This window comes from Elgaria multicarinata, chromosome 9 (assembly GCF_023053635.1).
Source record: "Elgaria multicarinata webbii isolate HBS135686 ecotype San Diego chromosome 9, rElgMul1.1.pri, whole genome shotgun sequence".
NCBI lineage: Eukaryota > Metazoa > Chordata > Lepidosauria > Squamata > Anguidae > Elgaria > Elgaria multicarinata.
The window spans coordinates 18822027-18840715 of NC_086179.1; the positions used below are offsets into that span (position 1 = coordinate 18822027).

Genomic DNA, 18689 nt, shown 5'->3' on the forward strand with positions numbered 1-18689 from the left:
TCATGATTCTTTCTGGCTAGAGCTGCAACCTTCCTGTGAAAGTTGTATGAGAAGCAGAACATCCATTGATCATGTCATATAAATAATACAAAATAAAGGTGAAACTTTTTCTGTACTCCAAATCAGTCTAACACCAATCCCAATCAATGTATAGGATATTGCGGTTCCAAGCCTAATGCTCTTGAATAGGGTTGCCAACTTCTTCTTTTTTTACCAGCCTGTGCTCTATGTTGTTAATATGTTTGATCTGCAGACATTTAGCAAGTAAAAATGTTTGTCTTCATGTCGTGAAAAGCTTTACTTGCAGATCAAATTGCCATTATTGCTATTATTGTTAAAGGCACAGCAGCAGGGGAGTCCAGACCTTTCTGATCAATTGGCAACTGAGATTGTGAATTCTTGCTCCTATTCCATGCTTTGTGGGAAAGTGTGACCTTTGTGGGAAAGAGATTATGATCCTATACGTACTTATCTGGAAATAATTGGGATTTCCTTCCAAACAGATCGTTTTGTACTTAAGACAGGGTGACCATATGAAAAGGAGGACAGGGCTCCTGTATCTTTAACAGTTGCATAGAAAAGGGAATTTCAACAGGTGTCATTTGTATATATGGAGAACCTGGTGAAATTCCCTCTTCATCACACCAGTTAAGGTGCAGGAGCTATACTAGAGTGACCAGATTTTAAAGAGGGCAGGGCACCTGCAGCTTTAACTGTTGTGATGAAGAGGAAATTTCACCAGGTTCTCCATATATACAAATGACACCTGCTGAAATTCCCTTTTCTATGCAACTGTTAAAGATACAGGAGCCCTGTCCTCCTTTTCATATGGTCACCCTTTGTAAATGCTCACCTAATGTCAAGAGTCGGGGCTGTAAGGATATTGCCTAAGGATTCAGAGGAAAATGGCAAAAGCTGACATTGCTGGGAGAGAACAGTCTCTTAAAAATACATGGTGTAATGCATAGAATTGCAAATAAGTTGTACATTTAAACCATCACCCAGTGTGGTATAGTGGGTAGATACAGGAGCCCTGTCCTCCTTTTCATATGGTCACCCTAAGATCAGCACATACATTTTCAGAGGGGAATTCTGTTTCCTTGAGATCAGCCCATAATTTCTCAGAATCTACTGAGTACGTGTAGGATTTTTTGCAGAGGAATCCCAAGCACAGTATGGAAACCAATTCTATCATGGCATTTTGTTATCTGACACTAAGCCAAGATAAAGATAAAGGTTTGCTGTCTGCCCCCTAATCCACTGGCCTCCAAATGTTAGGGCCTTGATGACCTACTATTGAGTGGTTGTGATCACACCCTCCATTCGCTTATTTTAAGTTTCATTTCTTTGCTTTTGCTGCTGCAGTGGTGGTCAGGAAAGCACTGGAGATGCAAAGTTAAACAAAAGCAACGTTGAGGGGAAGGATGAGAAGGTGACATGTAAAACATGCTACCACCCTCAGTAGTTGTGGCCCCTCTGTTGCATAGCAAAAGTTTCTTCAAAGCTGTATGAGGATGCGGGGAAATACAAAATGTCACAGGGGGAGAAAAGAAAAATTAGAAACAAAACTTCAGAGCTGCCCAAGTGCCAGAGGTGGGAAACCTGTGACTTTCAATGGTAGACTACAATTCCCATCATTCTCCCAGATTTCCATGCACTCATCAGAGGTTAGAACAACACCTTTGCACCTTTGTTTGGGTGGAGGGAGGGAATGGTTCTTCAATACTATTTTCAGAATCTAGGTCACACACACACACACACCACCCTATTTTCCTAAATTGCATTTGTGGGAAGGTGATTTTTATTATGTTTATATAATAAAATATAAATATTTTATATTTGCCAAGACTTTTGTATAGCAGAGGATGCACTATTGTGGTCAGTTGTAGATGTCACTTCCCGTAACATGGCTTTTGTTTAACTTTGCATTTCCAATGCTTTCCTGACAAGTAGCAGCGGAGAAATGAAACTTAAATGAGGAAACAGAGAGTGTGATCTCCATGGGGAAGAAGGCTGTCATAGCCCAGTGGTAGGTCATCAAGGCCCCAACAATTGGAGGCCAGTAGATTAGGGGGCAGAGAGCAAACCTTTATCTTTATCCCGGATCAGTGTCAGATAACATTAGGACATAGTTACCATAACTATGCTTGGGATTCAGTTGCAAACAGAATCGAGTTTTGTTTCCTTGAGTTCATCTGTGCTACTGTGGATTTCTGCAGCTGGTTTAAATGAGGTTAAGCTCAAAAAGTTGCATAGAAAGGTCACAGCCTCGTGCAATTCATGGCTTTTTTGCCTCACTGTCTTCCATTTTTTCTCTATATATCCATGTGTGTATGTATGTATACATCCGTCAAGTGAGGCTCATACTAAGAATTTCTGATGAAGTAGGCTGTAGCCCAGGAATGGGCAACTTGTGGCCCTCCAGATGTTTGCTCAAAAACAAGAGAGAATAAAATCTCAGTAAGGTATTTCCAAATATACGTGGAGAAAGATGAGTGACTCCTGAGAAAGAAAATGTCTTTCACAAAATATGTTTCATTTATTAAAGTATGCTCAGGCCCTTGAAAATATCCTCTCTCTCTCTCTCTCTCTTTTGATGTAATTCATGCCTTCTATCTCGCCGATTTTTTTCTTCCAGATGTTTTGGCCTACAACTCCCATCAACTCTCACCATTGACTGTGCTGGCTAGGGCTGTTAGGACTTTTAGGCCAAAACATCTGGAAGGCCACAAGTTGCATGCCCCTGCTCTAGTTCACAAACAACTTTGCCACAATAACAGTTTGCCACAATAACAGTGTCGTCCTGTACATATCTACTCAGACGCTCCATTGAATTCAGTGAGGGTTTATTTCTTTCAGGGCATATCCCTCACAAAGCTACATACAAAGGAAGGAGCTATACAAGAAGAAATAAGTTATAATACACGACAGCAGATAGGTGTACAATTAATGGCAGATAGCTGCTATGAAGATAAGCTATTAAGGAACCTAGTTAAAGGCAGAAGGGGAAAGTCTTCCAGGCCTGCCTAAATGCCTATACTGAAGGGGTGAGGCATAATTCAGTTGGAATTTCCAAAATTGAGGAGCCACCAACAGAAAGGCCCTGCCCCTTGTGCACACCATGACTAATCTAACCAGCCTTCACAGTGGACACAGGAGAAGGACCCAAGAAGTAAATCTTGGTGTATGGATGAAAGTGGTCCTTCAGATAACCCAGTTCCAAACTCTTAAGGGCTTTAAAGGGTTAGACCAGCAGTTTGAAATGAGTTGGGAAATGTACTAATGCAAAATTGGTGTTATATGTTAAGATTATCTGCCCTCCACTAGCATCTAGGCATTGCATCAGCTGCAGACCACCTTCAAAGGCAGCCCCATGTAAAGTGCATTGCAGTAGTCTAGTTTGGAGGTGACTAGAACATAGGTAACCGAGCCAAGTCCAGCCACTCTAGATGGGGTTAGTTCATGTATAAGCATGATTTAACCCCACACAAACCTCCATTCAACCATTTATATATCTGCTGTTTTTGTAAGTGCTAAATCCGCAAGAACAAGGACTCACAAAAACGATGACAACACTCCCTGTAATCCTATGCACACTTACTTGGAAGTAAGTCCAAGTACTTCTGATTTAATGTGTGTTGTGAGATTGGGATTGTGAACAGGAGGTTATTAGAGCCAGAAGTACTAACGAAGAATCCTTTAAAGGCACATCTTTTGTTAGGGAATTAATAGGTGATATGTCTTGATGGGAACTAGTTGTCAGCTGATCTTCTTTAAATCTTCTGAAACCAACAAATTCACCTGTTGGTTTCAGCATCACAAAATCATGGTTAAAGGCACAGGTGCAACAGGCTGGGTGTCCGTCCCCCCCCCCCCCCGCAGTTGATAACCCTAGCTTGCATTGCCAAGGAGCAATCTATGTAAAGCATCTCATTTTCCCCACTCTTTTTTTTTTAGCAGTTAGGCTAGTTAGTTTGTCATAAGTTTCATTTCATAGAATCATAAAGTTAGAGGGGGCTTGTAGGCCATTAGTCACATCCCTTCCTTGAACCAAGGAACGCTGCCAGAGTGCACAAAAACATACTTACTTATCCACACACATGGTGTAAATCTCTTCTCTGCCTGATGTATGGAGTATTGATTTACTCTGTGGTATCCTGTTTCGCATTAGCTTCTAAAGCAGTTTATTAAGTTTAATAAAGCAGTTTATTAAGTTTATTAATAAACTTTCATCTAGCCCTTTCATTTGTGGAAATACAAAGGGCAAAGTAAATAGCCAATATTTTACCTAAATTGCTCGCTATGAAATAACACCTTGACATAATTTCAAGATGCATTAGGCTCCCTGTATTTATCTTCTGTGATGATTCCCTAACCCTTTAGGCTCTCTTACAACTTACTTTCTGGCTACGGATCTAGAATAGCAAGGGAGGGCTGTTGCTCCATGGTAGAGCACACGTTTTGCATCCAGAAGGGCCCGGGTTCAATTCCTGGCATCTCCAGGGCTGAAAAAAACCTACCTGCGCCACTGAAGAGCCACGGCCAGTCAGTGTCAGCAATACTGGGTTTGATGGACCTATGTTCCTAATAAGCACGTATCCTAAGAACGTAAGAAGAGCCATGCTTGATCACACCAAGGGTCCATCTAGTCCAGCTCTCTGTTCACACAGTGGCCAACCAGCTGTCAACCAGGGAACCACAAGCAGAACATGGTGCAACAGCACCCTCCTGCCCATGTTCCCCAGCACCTAGTGTATATAGGCTTACTGCTTCTGATACTGGAGGTTGGACATAGCCATCAGGAATATAGCCCTGTCCTCCAGGAATTTATCCAACCCACTGTTAAAGCTATCCAAATTGGTGGCCATGACGACATCTTACAGTATTGGATTCCATAGTTTTAACTATGCGCTATGGGAAAAAGTACTTCCTTTTATTTGTTCTGGATCTCCCACCAATCAACTTCACGTGATGACCTCAGGTTCTAGTATTATGGAAGACGGAGAAAAATGTCTCCTATCCACATCCTCCACACCATGCATAATTTTGTACACCTCTACCATGTCTCCGTTTTGCCTCCTTTGTTCCAAGCTAAACAATCCCAGATGTTGTAACTTTCCCTCTAAAGGGAGATGCTCCAGTCCCTTTATAATTTTAGTTGCCCTTTTCTGCACTTTTTCCGGCTCCAGGAATATTGCAATCCCTGTTTCCTGGGTCACTCATGCTCTTAGAAAGGGGGCGGTGGGGGGGCAGACATCATCTGTTTTGTTTTTTCACTAGAACGCCCAAGATCCACCAAGCAGAGCCAGTTGCAAAAGAAATAGATTCAGAATGAATAGATTATGAGCCCCAAACTTTGTTTGGAGTACTAGAACTGAATGGAGCTCACAGTCGTTCTCAACAAAAACCCACTCCTCCTAGGGCCATTTTCACTCCCATGGGCCGCACTCTGCAAGCCGTGGGAAAATTTATTTTTATTATTTATTTTTAAAAATGGCATCTGTTGCACTGCAGAACACCAAAAGGGTCAAAATTAGCTTGTTTGCTTCCCCCCCTCCTTGATTTCGGGGGCAGCAGTGGCCACATGCATTGTCACACCCCGCTCCACCCCTATTCTAGGCTTTCTTCATTTCATTAGAATGATTTGGGGGTGGGTAATTTTGTTGTTGCTATTGTTTAAAAATTGGGAGTCGAAAATCCTTGCTGATCTCTTAAAAATCATCCAGAGATCTGCTGGTAGACTTCAATCTGCCTTCTACCCACACCTGCTTTAGAACATACTGGCCCTAATGTCTGTGTAGGGAAGCGGCAGGATGAATTTTCTTGTAATATGGGGCGAAAATAAGGAAGTCACTGGCAATTGCTTCTCAGGTTGATGGTCTATTTTTTTTTTACATATTGCTGCAGGAGTGACCATGGGGTGAATCCACCAGACATTTCTGCTGTGCATCTCCTGTTTGTTCCTCTTCCATGCGCTTGTGAAATGAACAGAAGCTGCACAGCAAAGGGTTTGGTGAACTTCATCCCTTGATGCAAAGAAGAGCTGCCAAGAGGTCTTCAGGCACAGTCTGGGGCAACCTGCATTTTTTTTAAAATTCTTCGCAATCATTTCCTTCTTCAAAGGAGTCCGTTCCGACCTCCTCGTAGTCTTTCTCCAGAGCAGCTAAATCTTCCCGGGCCTCTGAAAACTCTCCTTCCTCCATGCCTTCACCAACGTACCAGTGCACAAAAGCTCGCTTGGCGTACATCAGGTCAAACTTGTGGTCCAGCCTTGCCCAGGCTTCGGCGATGGCGGTGGTGTTGCTGAGCATGCACACGGCACGCTGCACTTGAGCAAGGTCTCCCCCAGGCACTATGGTGGGAGGCTGGTAATTGATGCCAACCTGGAACCAGCGAGGAAGAAGAGAGAAAAGGCAATTTAACAATAATGAGCAATTAGGAGCAGGAAGGGGGGGGGGACCAACAGCTGATTCCATTGAAAGATACCCCCAAAACACTGTAAATCTCTGGGGATGGTTTCAGCATACTTTATGTATACAAAAGTACATGCAGAGAAATGGCCTGAGTTCGATCCCAGCAGAAGCTGGATTCAGGCAGCCGGCTCAGGTCGACTCAGCCTTCCATCCTCCCGAGGCCGGTAAAATGAGTACCCAGCTAGCTGGGGGAAAGGTAATCACGGCCGGGGAAGGCAACGGCAAACCACCCCACTATAAGGCCTGCCAAGAAAATGTCAGCGAAAGCTGGCATCCCTCCAAGAGTCAGTAATGATTCAGTGCTTGCACGAGAGGTTCCTTTCCTTTCCTATCACTCTTGTAATGCAAAATATTTTGGGGTGGCTTGATGGTGAATGGGCAATTAATGCCCATTAACTTTAAAACTATTAGAACTGGTTTCTTGTCTTCTTCCTGATGCTGGGAAAAGAAACTCTTGGAAACTGTTGAGCTGGGGTTGTGACGTGTGTATGCGTGATTTTCCTAAACCCATTCTGTGTTTCACAGATTGTCAAGCATCTTTCATTTCCTCAGCTTGCTCATGGATGGAATTGGTTTTTCCTTAATTTCCTGCAATGGCATTGGAAAGTGCACACTGGCACAAATACACATTTCCAAACTGTGCAAATCCCACCCACCATGCACAAATCCCACGCAAAGGTACATTTTCATACTTTAGCCTATGGGGAGGGGGATTGTGGATGTTCAATTGGTCTTTTTTCATTGTTCTTATTTTCTACAACTAAATTTGCATACTCTTCCAGAAAGTAACAATTAGATGAATCCGCAAGTCTGCAGAATCCACATGACTCAGATTCGTAGAAATCCGATTTCATCTGAATTAGCTGAGGATGTCTTTGACTTCCCGTGTGTGTGCTTGTGTGTGTGTGTGTGTGTGAGAGAGAGAGAGAGAGAGAGAGAGAGAGAGAGAGAGAGAGAGAATATGAGATAGTTACGTGAACAGGACTTATCATGCAGGTCTTTCCAACAGAAGCAGCACCCTGCTGGATTGCATCATTCAAATACAGCCTACACCTACATTGGGTCCACTCACAAAAAAAGTGGTGGCCATAAAAGGTACTTCAGTCTCCAAAAGCTTTTCTGGAATTGGGCATTTTAAGGGTGCAGTAGTATAAAAGAGAGCCCAAACACTTGTCCCTCCCTCACCTTGAATCCTGTTGGACACCAATCCACAAACTGGATTGTTCTCTTAGTCTTGATGGCGGCAATCGCTACGTTGACATCTTTGGGCACCACATCTCCACGGTATAGCATGCAGCAGGCCATGTACTTGCCATGGCGGGGGTCACATTTCACCATCTGGTTGTTGGGCTCAAAGCAGGAGCTGGTGATCTCGGCCACGGAGAGCTGCTCGTGGTAGGCCCTCTCGGAGGAGATGATGGGTGCGTAGGTCACCAGGGGGAAGTGGATGCGTGGGTAGGGCACCAGGTTGGTCTGGAATTCAGTCAGGTCCACGTTGAGGGCACCGTCGAAACGCAGGGAAGCAGTGATGGAAGAGACGATCTGGCTGATGAGGCGGTTCAGGTTGGTGTAGGTGGGACGCTCGATGTCCAAGTTCCGCCGGCAGATGTCATAGATGGCCTCGTTGTCCACCATGAAGGCGCAGTCAGAATGCTCCAAGGTGGTGTGAGTGGTCAGGATAGAGTTGTAGGGCTCCACCACTGCCGTGGACACCTGGGGGGCTGGATAGATGGCAAACTCCAGTTTGGACTTCTTTCCATAGTCCACGGACAGGCGTTCCATCAGTAAGGAGGTGAAGCCAGAGCCGGTGCCTCCACCAAAGCTGTGGAAAATCAGGAATCCTTGTAGCCCAGAGCAGGAATCAGTCTGAAAAGAGAACTCTAATTAGAGGTGGTCTGTCACATACCCACCCCAACTGGTTTGACCCCACTTGGGTGATGTCTGCTGTACCCAAATATCATTTACACAAAACCAGTTTCTGTGCTTAAGTGTCATGGCTAGGATCAAGACCCCTGGGAACTTCAAGCCTGTGAGAAGCAATAGACCTGTAAAAAACAACTGATCTACACAAGTGTCAGATCACATGGTAAAACTGTCCTTCAATGTAGAACTTCCAAGGTGGAGAATGCTTCCCCGTATTAAAGTAAATAGTTCCTGCACATAAAATACGAATTCTCAGAGGGAAAGATCCCATCCTAGTTTTCCCTCTGACATGCTAAGTTTGTTTGGAGACCACCCTTCCCCAACTTGGTGTCTTTCAGATGTTTTAGACTACAAATCCCAGCATTCCTGAACATTGGCCATACTAGCTGGGGCTGGTAGGAGTTGAAGTCCAAAACATCTAGAAGTCACTAGGTTGGGGAAGGGTGGGGTAGAGATTTGTTTTTCCATGAAGGACGATTCAGATGGTGACCTCCTATCTGTATCCTGAAGTTTTTCAGTCCACAACATTTTCCCTTATGATCTGTTGTTTGGGTAGAACAGCCTTCCCCAACCCAGTGCCCTCCAGATGTGCTGAACTGCAACTGGCTATGCTGGCTGGGAATGACAGATGTTGCAGAACAACACATCTGGAGGGCACCAGGTTGGGGAAGACTAGTGTAGACCAGCTCTGACATTTCTGAGATTTTTGGAAGGAAGCCACAATTAAACCCGTTTCAAAATGTTCAGTGTGGAACTGCCCTAAGTAGTGGAGGCTGGTGGCTCCAATGTGAGTTGGGTGGTGAATCCTCCCTGGGTTTCAATCAGAACTCTAAAGGAGCTATCCAAAGTGCACCTTTAGAGTTCTGACTGAAACTCAGAGCAGATTCACCCAGAAACCCAGAGCAAATTCAAAGCAGGGTCACTTTAGAGTTCTGACTGAATCCCAGAGCAGATTTGAGTTGAAAGATTTATGCGCCTCATCTCAAGAGGGTTTTCCTGATCAAAGTTTATCCAGAACATATTTGTACATTTCCCTTCAAGAGTCCAGAGCTTCAAATATAAATGAGGCTTGACTTGATGGAATATTTCTCCTTGACTTTACATTTTTGGTGCCTGAATAGTCTAAATCAGTGATTTTTAAACAAGGAAATTTGAGGGTTCCTCAGAAGCTTTCAGGGATTTCTCTTGGTCATTTTTTTCTGGAAGGCAACTTGCTCACCGCTACCAATCGTTCCCTGAAGGGTACATTCTCAATCAATGCAGGTTGCCAGTTATAATGTGTTTATGCTTTTCTGATATCGTTTGCAGCCATACCCAGCTGTTGCTAAGTGCTATATTTTCCTTTAAACTTTTCCTTTCCTCCTCTTCCATCATCTGACCCAGCTAATCACGTAGCCAGCATGATGGTATCACAATATCCTATACAGCTAATCACATGCGGCTTTGTAACAATATCACAAAGTCAGTTCGAAATGAGGGAAAAGCCCATTTAGATAAAGGGCAATGTATTACCCTCCTCACAAAAGGGTGCCTGTGAAAGAGGAAGCTCTGTGAACACTTTCACCTCAATTCACAGATCCCTCCAATCACCAAAACGGGCATTTTTCAGAGGTATATAAAAGGTGATGAAGACTGCTCATTGTTTTTACTTACTCAGTGCCTTTGTGTGGAAGATGAGTGTCCCCAGAATTCTCTGCAGTACAATGCATTCTTCTGCAGGAATGCAGAGGCGGCTTAGCAAACAAGAGTGTGTGGGAAAAGTTTCCACAAAGTAGCACATTTGAACATTACTGGGTCCTAAACAATTAACTATCGTAGCCCTGTCCGCTACAGAACTAACAGATGAGTATAGAACAAGAATTTCAAACGCTCCAGATTTCTGCCTCTTTCTAACCCGAACGGCGTCGCTTTTAACTTGGCACACATGTACTTACCAACTTGCGAATACGATCCAGTACCATGTCAATGCTCTCCTTGCCAATGGTGTAGTGTCCACGGGCGTAGTTATTAGCTGCATCTTCCTTGCCCGCAATCAGCTGTTCTGGGTGGAAAAGCTGGCGGTATGTCCCAGCCCGCACTTCATCTGTTAAGACATGTAAATATATACCTTGATAAAAAGTTGGCTATGGATATGCTCAATCGAAGACCTTTTTTTTCTGTTCTTGCCTTATGTGTGGATTTATTCTGGCTTTACCCCCACTTTGGAGGATTCCAGACAGAGCGTCTCAGCAGTGCTGGGATTCTATCATGCTGAACAGGAACTGTGCCAATAGATCCCTGCTTGTCTAAACTGCAGGTCAGGGAATAGGAGGATTTGTGTGGTTGGCACAGTCCTAAAGAGCCCCTGTTAGGCCCAAAGAAGCTCTGTACTAGTTGCTACTCCTTCCTGGCAGGATATTCCGTGCACATGTATGTGGTGCAGTGCCACAGTGCCTCAGTTCATAGCTTTAGAAAAACCCCATTTGGAGTGGCTCCATCATGTATGATCTGGCCCAACAGGGATCACATAGAACAGATGTGCAGAACTTCAGGCTCAGAAACAAGTTTTAGCCCTCCTGGAGTCCCAATCTGGGTTTCTCCAGATAGTCTTTCCCCAGCTTTTGTGCAGTTCACCACCACCACCATTCTAAAAGGTTGAAATGCCTCTCTGGCAGCTTAACTTTTGGCAGTAAGGACTGCAAGATAAAATATGCTGGTATTTTTGGTCCTGCTTCCATTATTCTTGGTCCTGGACCCTTTTGCTTTCTGCTCCAATCATCACGGAGATGCTGCCCGCCCCAGCCCTCAGCTTCTCCAGAATGGAATTTGGCCCACAGCCTGAAAGACATTCTACACCAGATGCAGTGTTTTTCACCTTGTGTGGCAATCTGCACTGGCAACCAGGATTCCTTCTTCTGTGCAATTCTTAAAACTAACAGGAGTCCTGCCTGGTTTTGCATCTGGGCCCTCTGCTTTGCAGCGGAGGCTGGTGTCTTTGATGTCAGTGGGGCAGTAACTCTGCTCCAGCTTTCAGTCAGAAATCTAAGGCCCTATTCAGATGGCACGTTAAGCCATAGTGGTTAAGCTTTTTGAGCTAACATTATGGCTTAGCGTGTTGTGTGAACCACTCCTAACCATGGGGGCTTCATAACCATGGTTTACACATGATCACTCATGATTTGCTGCAAAATATTAGCAGCCTAACCATGTCATAGCCTTAGCATGTTGTCTGAACAGGCTTGGTAGGAGCTTTCCAAGGTGCATTGCATCCGCCCCACTGACACCAGAGCCACCAGCCTCCACTGCTGCTTCAGTACCTAGCACTGATGTGCATTAAACAGCCTGCTTTGCATTTGCCATTGCCAATTATTCCACTGACCTACTACAGTGGGTTCTAGGTCCACCATAACAGCCCGTGGCACATGCTTTCCTGTGCGTGTTTCGCTGAAGAACGTGGTAAAGGAGTCATCATCGTGAAACTTGTTGGGATGATTCTGGAAAGTACCATCTGGCTGGATGCCGTGTTCTAGGCAAAAAAGCTCCCAGCATGCATTGCCAATCTGAACTCCAGCTTGTCCAACATGAACAGAGATGCACTCACGCTACGGAGGAAGAACAGGGACAAGATCAGAAAAACTAGAACACATATTATGTCCATCCGTTCCCCCGGCCCATTCTTCCCGGGCAACAATGTTGTTTTGAGTATCACTACTGAGATATCTGAAATAGCGTTTTGGATGCTATCTTTCTGTGCCACGTTCCGAAAAGGAGAAGGCACAGAACTTCCTCCTTTCAGGGAACTGTTTATTCTTGTCTGCTGTGGGACTTCTGTTTTTGTTGCAAAGGATTCTGGGGCGTATTCTAAGGCACATATGAGCAGCTGATGGGTTGCGTGCAGTCCTCACAGGTCTTATACGTGGCCTGCACTGGTGCCTAAGTCACCTCCTGCCACTGCCATAAAAGGGAAAGAAAGTGAGTGGGGAGAGTCATCCCCATGTGCCTTCCTTCCCTTGTAGATCCTTCCAGCCTAAAAAAGAGCTGTTGAGGGTGGGGTGGGCTGAGAGGGGCACAACTTCTCCTTGCTGAGGCCTGTCCTGCTCCACCTGAAAACCATAATCACATTATCTGTCACTGGCACAATCCCCACTTTCAAAGGGATCACAGTCTGCAGGGAGGAGAGGAGAGGGTCCAAGTGTCCTTCTTTCCAGAGGACAGTCCTCTATTTGAAGGTGTCTTCTGTTTTGGAGGCTGGGTGGAAAAAACAGAAAGCCAGGGCAGAGAGGAGAAATAGAAGAATATGGCTGGAGTTCTGAGCAGCAACACTCCGTGCTGCAATATTTTGTTGCAGGTCCCTATCATCACCATTATCATCATCTCTATGACCTATCACAAACTGGCATATTTTTATATCTAAATCTGCACTATGACAACCTATTATTTCGGTAACACAATTACGAAACAAAAGCTGTATCTATTCTCATCTGACAAATGCTGGGTGGTATGGAACTGGGGGATAGCCAGCTCACAAAACAGATAGATGCGAATGCAATACTCAAGATGGCAATAATGACAACATTTACAAAATCAGCAAACAAATAGATGCATCCATGTGCAGAACTGTGTACAGGTGCTGTATTGAGCACCATATGGATTGTAAAAGAAGACCATGTGCCAAGTGGGTTTATTTTTATTTCGGACTGGGACTTGATACAGCTAGATGGTATTTCTCCACTGAGTGTAACTTAAGAAGTCTGGGTGTCCCTCAGCTAAAGATAATCCTCTATCCACTAAATCACAATGACTTGAAAATTTGCTATATATCACAAATACTCCAGGAACAAAGTTCTTAGCAAGTGTTGTATTTAGGGGCAGGTTGTTACTCAGTGTTGTATTTAGGGGCAGGTGGCTCAGGGATTTAGGACAACTGGACTGTCTACCCAGCAAGCCACTTAACAGCTGGGGGGGAAACCCCACAGTTCATTTGTAAAGTTGGCAACACTGACCTGTGTTACATTAACATTTGATTTTTATTTGTGAGAAAACGGAGCACATCAGGGCCCATTCAACAAATGATGTGCATATGAGTACATGAATGATCAGATCCATGCATACACATATCCTTTATATGACAAGGATAAATCATGCATGAAAGTTGTGCAGAGGAATAAAAATACAATTTTTAAAATTAGATACTCAAAAGTTGTCCAAATGCAAGGAGTGGGTGCCAAAGAATGGCCTGGGGACTGTCTTGTCTAGGTCTGGCCCTGGTCCCACTCTTCCATATAGTTGAGGTCATACTGCAATAGTAGTGTACTATAAAAACCAAGTTACCTTTCCACATAATTATAGCAATGTTGTCAGTGTTCAGTCACATACAACTCTTTTTGAAAAGGGTTTTGAGCTTTTGGTATATCTAGTAGCAGATGTACCTCTTTAATTATCATAACAATACTAACTCCGGCTGCAGTGGGACTTACTTCTGAGCATACATGTATAAGCTTGCAGTGCCAGTGTGCAGGATCAATGAGCTGACCAAAAATAGGGGGCAATGCTCTTACAGAATCATCCCATGAGGTAGTCTTCCCCAGCCTGGCACCCTCCAGTTGTGTTGGACTACAATTTCCCCAATCCCCAATCAGCACAGCTGTTCTGGTTGGTGTAATGGAAGTTAAGGGCATAAGAAAAGCCCTGCTGGATCAGACCAAGGGTCCATCTAGTCCAGCTTTCTATTCACACAATGGCCAACCAGCTGCCCATGGGAAACCCACAAGCAAGACATGAGTGCATCAGCACTCCAAGGTTGGAGGAAGATGCCCTAAGTTCTTGATAATAGGGAGGGATAATATCCCTCTACCCACCCTAAATAGCATGCATAAGTCTCCAGATCCACCTCTTTCCCAGGCAACCTTTTAGTGAAGTCAAAGGGTTATGACAGAAGCTACTGGCCAGCAGGTATCTGATGTCATAAATGGATGAGTAAATACCTTTCAAACTCCTGTAGGCCTGTGATGAATGGAGAAATGCATTGCTTGTAAAGGACTCAACACAGCTCTTTGTATTAATAACGAAAGCAATGGTTTCCAAATGCTGGCTAACAGGCTGCCCACAGGGAGTTAAGGAGGCTTCTGCTTCCAGGTCAGAGGCCAGAACCAGTGGGGATGTCCTGGACACAGCCAAGTGCCCTTTGGCCTTAACCATCCTGAGTGAATTGTTTTAAAAACAAGTAAGCAGTTTCCTTTCTCCAGGTTGGTTTAGACAAGCAAACGTGGCTGCCAAAGGCTTCTCTGGTTTGAAACCCATAAAAAATGGGGTGCATATGATTATTGGCTGTGCTGGTGGTGTTGTGGTAAATTTTGAAGTGCAGCCATTCATAATAACTTTCCTTATGGCCATGCCCCCCACCCACCCAAGGCAATAAAAAATGCATATTAACAAACCCATTCCACCCATTTTCATCTCCTCTAGGAGCAGGTCTTTCATAAAGGTAATGTGTCTTAATTTTCCACTCAGGGCCAAGACACAGCAAAATATTTTGCATGGCAACAGCGAGCAATATATTTTTGCTGGGAAAATCCATTTCTATCCAAGCTGCTGTGAGGATTGCAGTTAAACACAGGAGGGAACAAGGAATTCTGAAGGAGATGGTGGCAGAAGATGACATCAGCGTCCCCACAAGTAAAAAAAAGTGCTGGCACTGCATCCCAACGAGCTCTGATTCTACTACACCATTAGCTGTGGCTAGAACATTTCACAACATAGAGGAGGATACTGTCGGGTAAATTCATCCTTAAGCTTTCTATGGTGTTGCCAGTGCATAGCCTGATAGGACTTCTCTAACTGAGTGATTTATAGCATGCTCGTGACTGGCCACTCACAGAAGTCTGTGGGTTGATTACCGTATATGATGTTGTGATTGACCAGGATGTTTCCCACAGCAACCGTTGCAAATTCCACCATGAAAAGAACCACTTTTAAAATGTTAACATCCTAAAACAAGTGGGATCTTCTGCGACTAGATGGCACTTTCTCAACTGAAGTGAACAGAGGGGAAGTATTCAATTCAAACCATGTGGTCGTCCCCCTCCATCCGTGTAATACAGTCCATAACAATCGTGCCCAAAAGCAGGAAGCACAAATGCCCCGGGTAAACAATGTGATTTCCCCCTAATGTAAAGACCCCCTCATACCATTAGTCCATCTAGCTTGGTATTGTCTACAATCACAAAACAACGGCAAGTCTCCAGAGTTTCAAACAGGAGTCTTCCCCTACTCTCCTTGGAGATGCCTAGGATTGAACATGGGCGTTTTGGAATAACAACATGCTCTACTACTAAGCTGTAGTTGTTTTTCATAGTCCTGCTTTGGGGGCAATGTTCACCAGGTCATTAAGGGCTCTTCTAAGCTACAAATTTAAACTGGTTTGAAACCAGTTTACTTATTGTGGCTTCTCCCAAGGAACCCGTGGGTGGGTGGAATTCTAAGAGACTCAAGGATTCTAATCCTTTGCCTGAGATCATTTGCCCCTTCACTTGTCCTAACTTAGGTTCCTCAGTTGCAAGCCATGCCTGCTACATTGGTGTGAAACTGGTTTAAAAGTATAGCATAGAAACGCCCTAGTTCAAACTCTGGCTCTGCCAAAGGAATGGGGTGAAGCTTCACAGCATAGTTCAATAGCTAAGATCTGAACTTTGACCCGGAAGTCCATGCCTAAAATTCTACCAGACCCCTTGTCTGTGAACCAGTAAGTCACTCTCAGCCCCATCAGTAAAATGGGGATATCATCAAATACTTGATTTATTGTTAAAATGATCCCCCCGAAGGAGTGACAAAGTTTTATAAACTTTAGTATATAAATATCTTGTCGAGATATAGAATCATAGAATCATAGAATAGCAGAGTTGGAAGGGGCCTACAAGACCATCGAGTCCAACCCCCTGCTCAATGCAGGAATCCACCCTAAAGCATCCCTGACAGATGCTTGTCCAGCTGCCTCTTAAATGCCTCTATAGAAATATGTTTTATTTATTTATTTAAAACATTTATATCCCGCCCTATATCAATAAGATCTCAGGGTGGCGTAAAGATAAAAGCATACAGTATATATCATCACTTCATCAGGGGGAAACATATCTACTCTCAGTGAAAACCTTATTTCTTTACTCAGAAATTCAATCTTTGCACTGCTACCAGGTTTTACTCCGGTTCCACTTCTTTACTGCAATTTTAAGCCAATTTATATTGTATTTTATGCTGTATTTTGCGGTTTTCATTTTTGTGAATCGCCCGGAGAGCTTCGGCTATTGGGCAGTACAAGAATGGAATATAAATGTTTATTCGGAAATAAGGCCTTTGGACTTCACTGTGGCTCACTGCCACATCATTTTGCACGGGGCTGTAGCTACTTCAGCCGGTTTGCCGTAGGTCTATTTATTTATTTATTTAATTTCTATACCGCCCAATAGCTGAAGCTCTCTGGGCGGTTCACAAAAATTAAAACCATGAAGAGCATAATAAAACAACCAACAATTTAAAAACACAAATACAAAATACAAAATAAAAAGCACGACCAGGATAAAACCACACAGCAAAAATTGATGTAGGTTAAAATATGAGATTAAAACAGCAGAGTTTAAATTTAAGTTAAATTAGGTGTTAAAATACTGAGAAAATCAAAAGGTCTTCAGCTGGCGACAAAAGGAAAACATTGTAGGCGCCAAGCGAACCTCTCTGGGGCGCTCGTTCCACAGCCGGGGTGCCACAGCAGAGAAAGCCCTCCTCCTAAAATAAAATCTAGCTGAAGGTCATCAAAGAACCTGTCCGGTCTAAAATAAACCCTAATTTGCCACTTGACAAGCATGACTGCATAAACAGAGGAAATGGCAGAGAGGCGCAATGATTTCCCCTCAATCTCTGTCCTTCTTACCATAATGTTCTGACTGATTTGCGCTTCCCGTCTTGGTGAGCAGCAGTTAGAAAAGCTTCGTTTCTGTTCTCTCTCTCTGCTCCTCCTGCCGCCGTATCACTTTGAGCTGTAATGTGGGAGGACAGTTGGGAGCAAGCATCCAACACCTGCTCCTGCCCTTCAGTGTCATAGAGCAGAGGAGGAAAGAGGTCACAATTCCCACCCACCCCACACACACCCTGGCCCAGTTACATCATCAGCCTCTTACAAGCATTGTCACATCTGCTATCAAGTTCATCCCTTTTTACATGAAACCCAAATCTAGTCCAAATGCCATGCTCTTCCGATCTGTGTGCATCGCTAGGGTGACCATATGAAAAGGAGGACAGGGCTCCTGTATCTTTAACAGTTGCATAGAAAAGGGAATTTCAGCAGGTGTCATTTGTAGGCATGCAGCACCTGGTGAAATTCCCTCTTCATTACAACAGTTAAAGCTGCAGGAGCTACACTAGAGTGACCAGATTTAAAAGAAGGCAGGGTACCTGTAGCTTTAACTGTTGTGATGAAGAGGAAATTTCACCAGGTTCTCCATATATACAAATGACACCTGCTGAAATTCCCTTTTCAATACAACTGTTAAAGAGACAGGAGCCCTGTCCTCCTTTCATATGGTCATCCTAGTGTGTGTACGTGTGTGGAGAGGGAGCGACGGAGACGTGTTGACGAATAGGTGGAATTGCCCAAACAAAGATGAGCACGAAATATGCCAACGTTCTCATTTATTTATTCCCTGTTTTTAACAATACATTTCCCCACAGCAGATTACAAGGGGGAGGGGAAGTGTAAGAAAGATCAAACACAGATTAAAAGTTAATAAAATAAAACTAATGCAGATCATTACAGACTGAAGGAGGCAGCATAAATATAGTAGAAATCAATCAAGAAAGCCTGATGGAATAAAGGTTTTGAGCCCCCACCTAGAAAGAGAGAGGAGGAGGAGCTTGGCAGACCTCACTGGAGAGAGAATTCCTCCACTGCGCAGTCTGTGGTGCTGTCACCAAGGAGTCCCTGTCCCTTCATCCCATCAGCCCAGTTTTTCCCAATGACATGCTGGAGAGAGCAGAGCCTGAAATGCTGAAGTGTTTTGGTTAAACTTTTGGGTTCCAGTTTCATCAGTAAGTTGAAACAGTTCACGTTTTAGATAAGTTTTTATCTTATTTGATTATTTCAGATTTGTGGAAATCAAACCTGCCTGCGTTAGGTGAATTGAAATGGGCTCCGTGGTATTTAATGATAAAACTAGGAAGAATCGGCCTTCCGTTTCATTCATTCAAATAAAGGAGAACGTTAACACTTGCTACCTGGGAAGGTTGTATGTTATGTGTGATTTGGACTATTTCACCTTCCCTTAC

The 18689-nt window shown here is 43.9% G+C and overlaps 1 protein-coding gene across 1 annotated transcript; it reads right to left on the minus strand.

Annotated features, from left to right (window-relative positions):
• Window positions 1–5586: 5586 nt before the first annotated feature.
• LOC134404191 (tubulin alpha-8 chain) lies at window positions 5587–17487 on the minus strand. The gene is made up of 5 exons (XM_063134856.1): window positions 17299–17487; window positions 11755–11977; window positions 10331–10479; window positions 7659–8339; window positions 5587–6383 (listed from the first exon to the last, which is right to left on the minus strand). The coding sequence occupies exons 1-5, from the start codon at window positions 17299–17301 to the stop codon at window positions 6090–6092; spliced, it is 1350 nt and encodes a 449-aa protein (XP_062990926.1). The 5' UTR covers window positions 17302–17487; the 3' UTR covers window positions 5587–6089.
• Window positions 17488–18689: the final 1202 nt, after the last annotated feature.

Excerpts from the sequence above, each read along its gene's own strand:
- LOC134404191 (XM_063134856.1), bottom strand. Across the intron at positions 8,340-10,330 it reads TGGATCGTATTCGCAAGTTG|ACTGATTCCTGCTCTGGGCT; the intron begins GTAAGTACATGT and ends TTCTCTTTTCAG. Across the intron at positions 6,384-7,658 it reads GGTGTCCAACAGGATTCAAG|GTTGGCATCAATTACCAGCC; the intron begins GTGAGGGAGGGA and ends CGCTGGTTCCAG.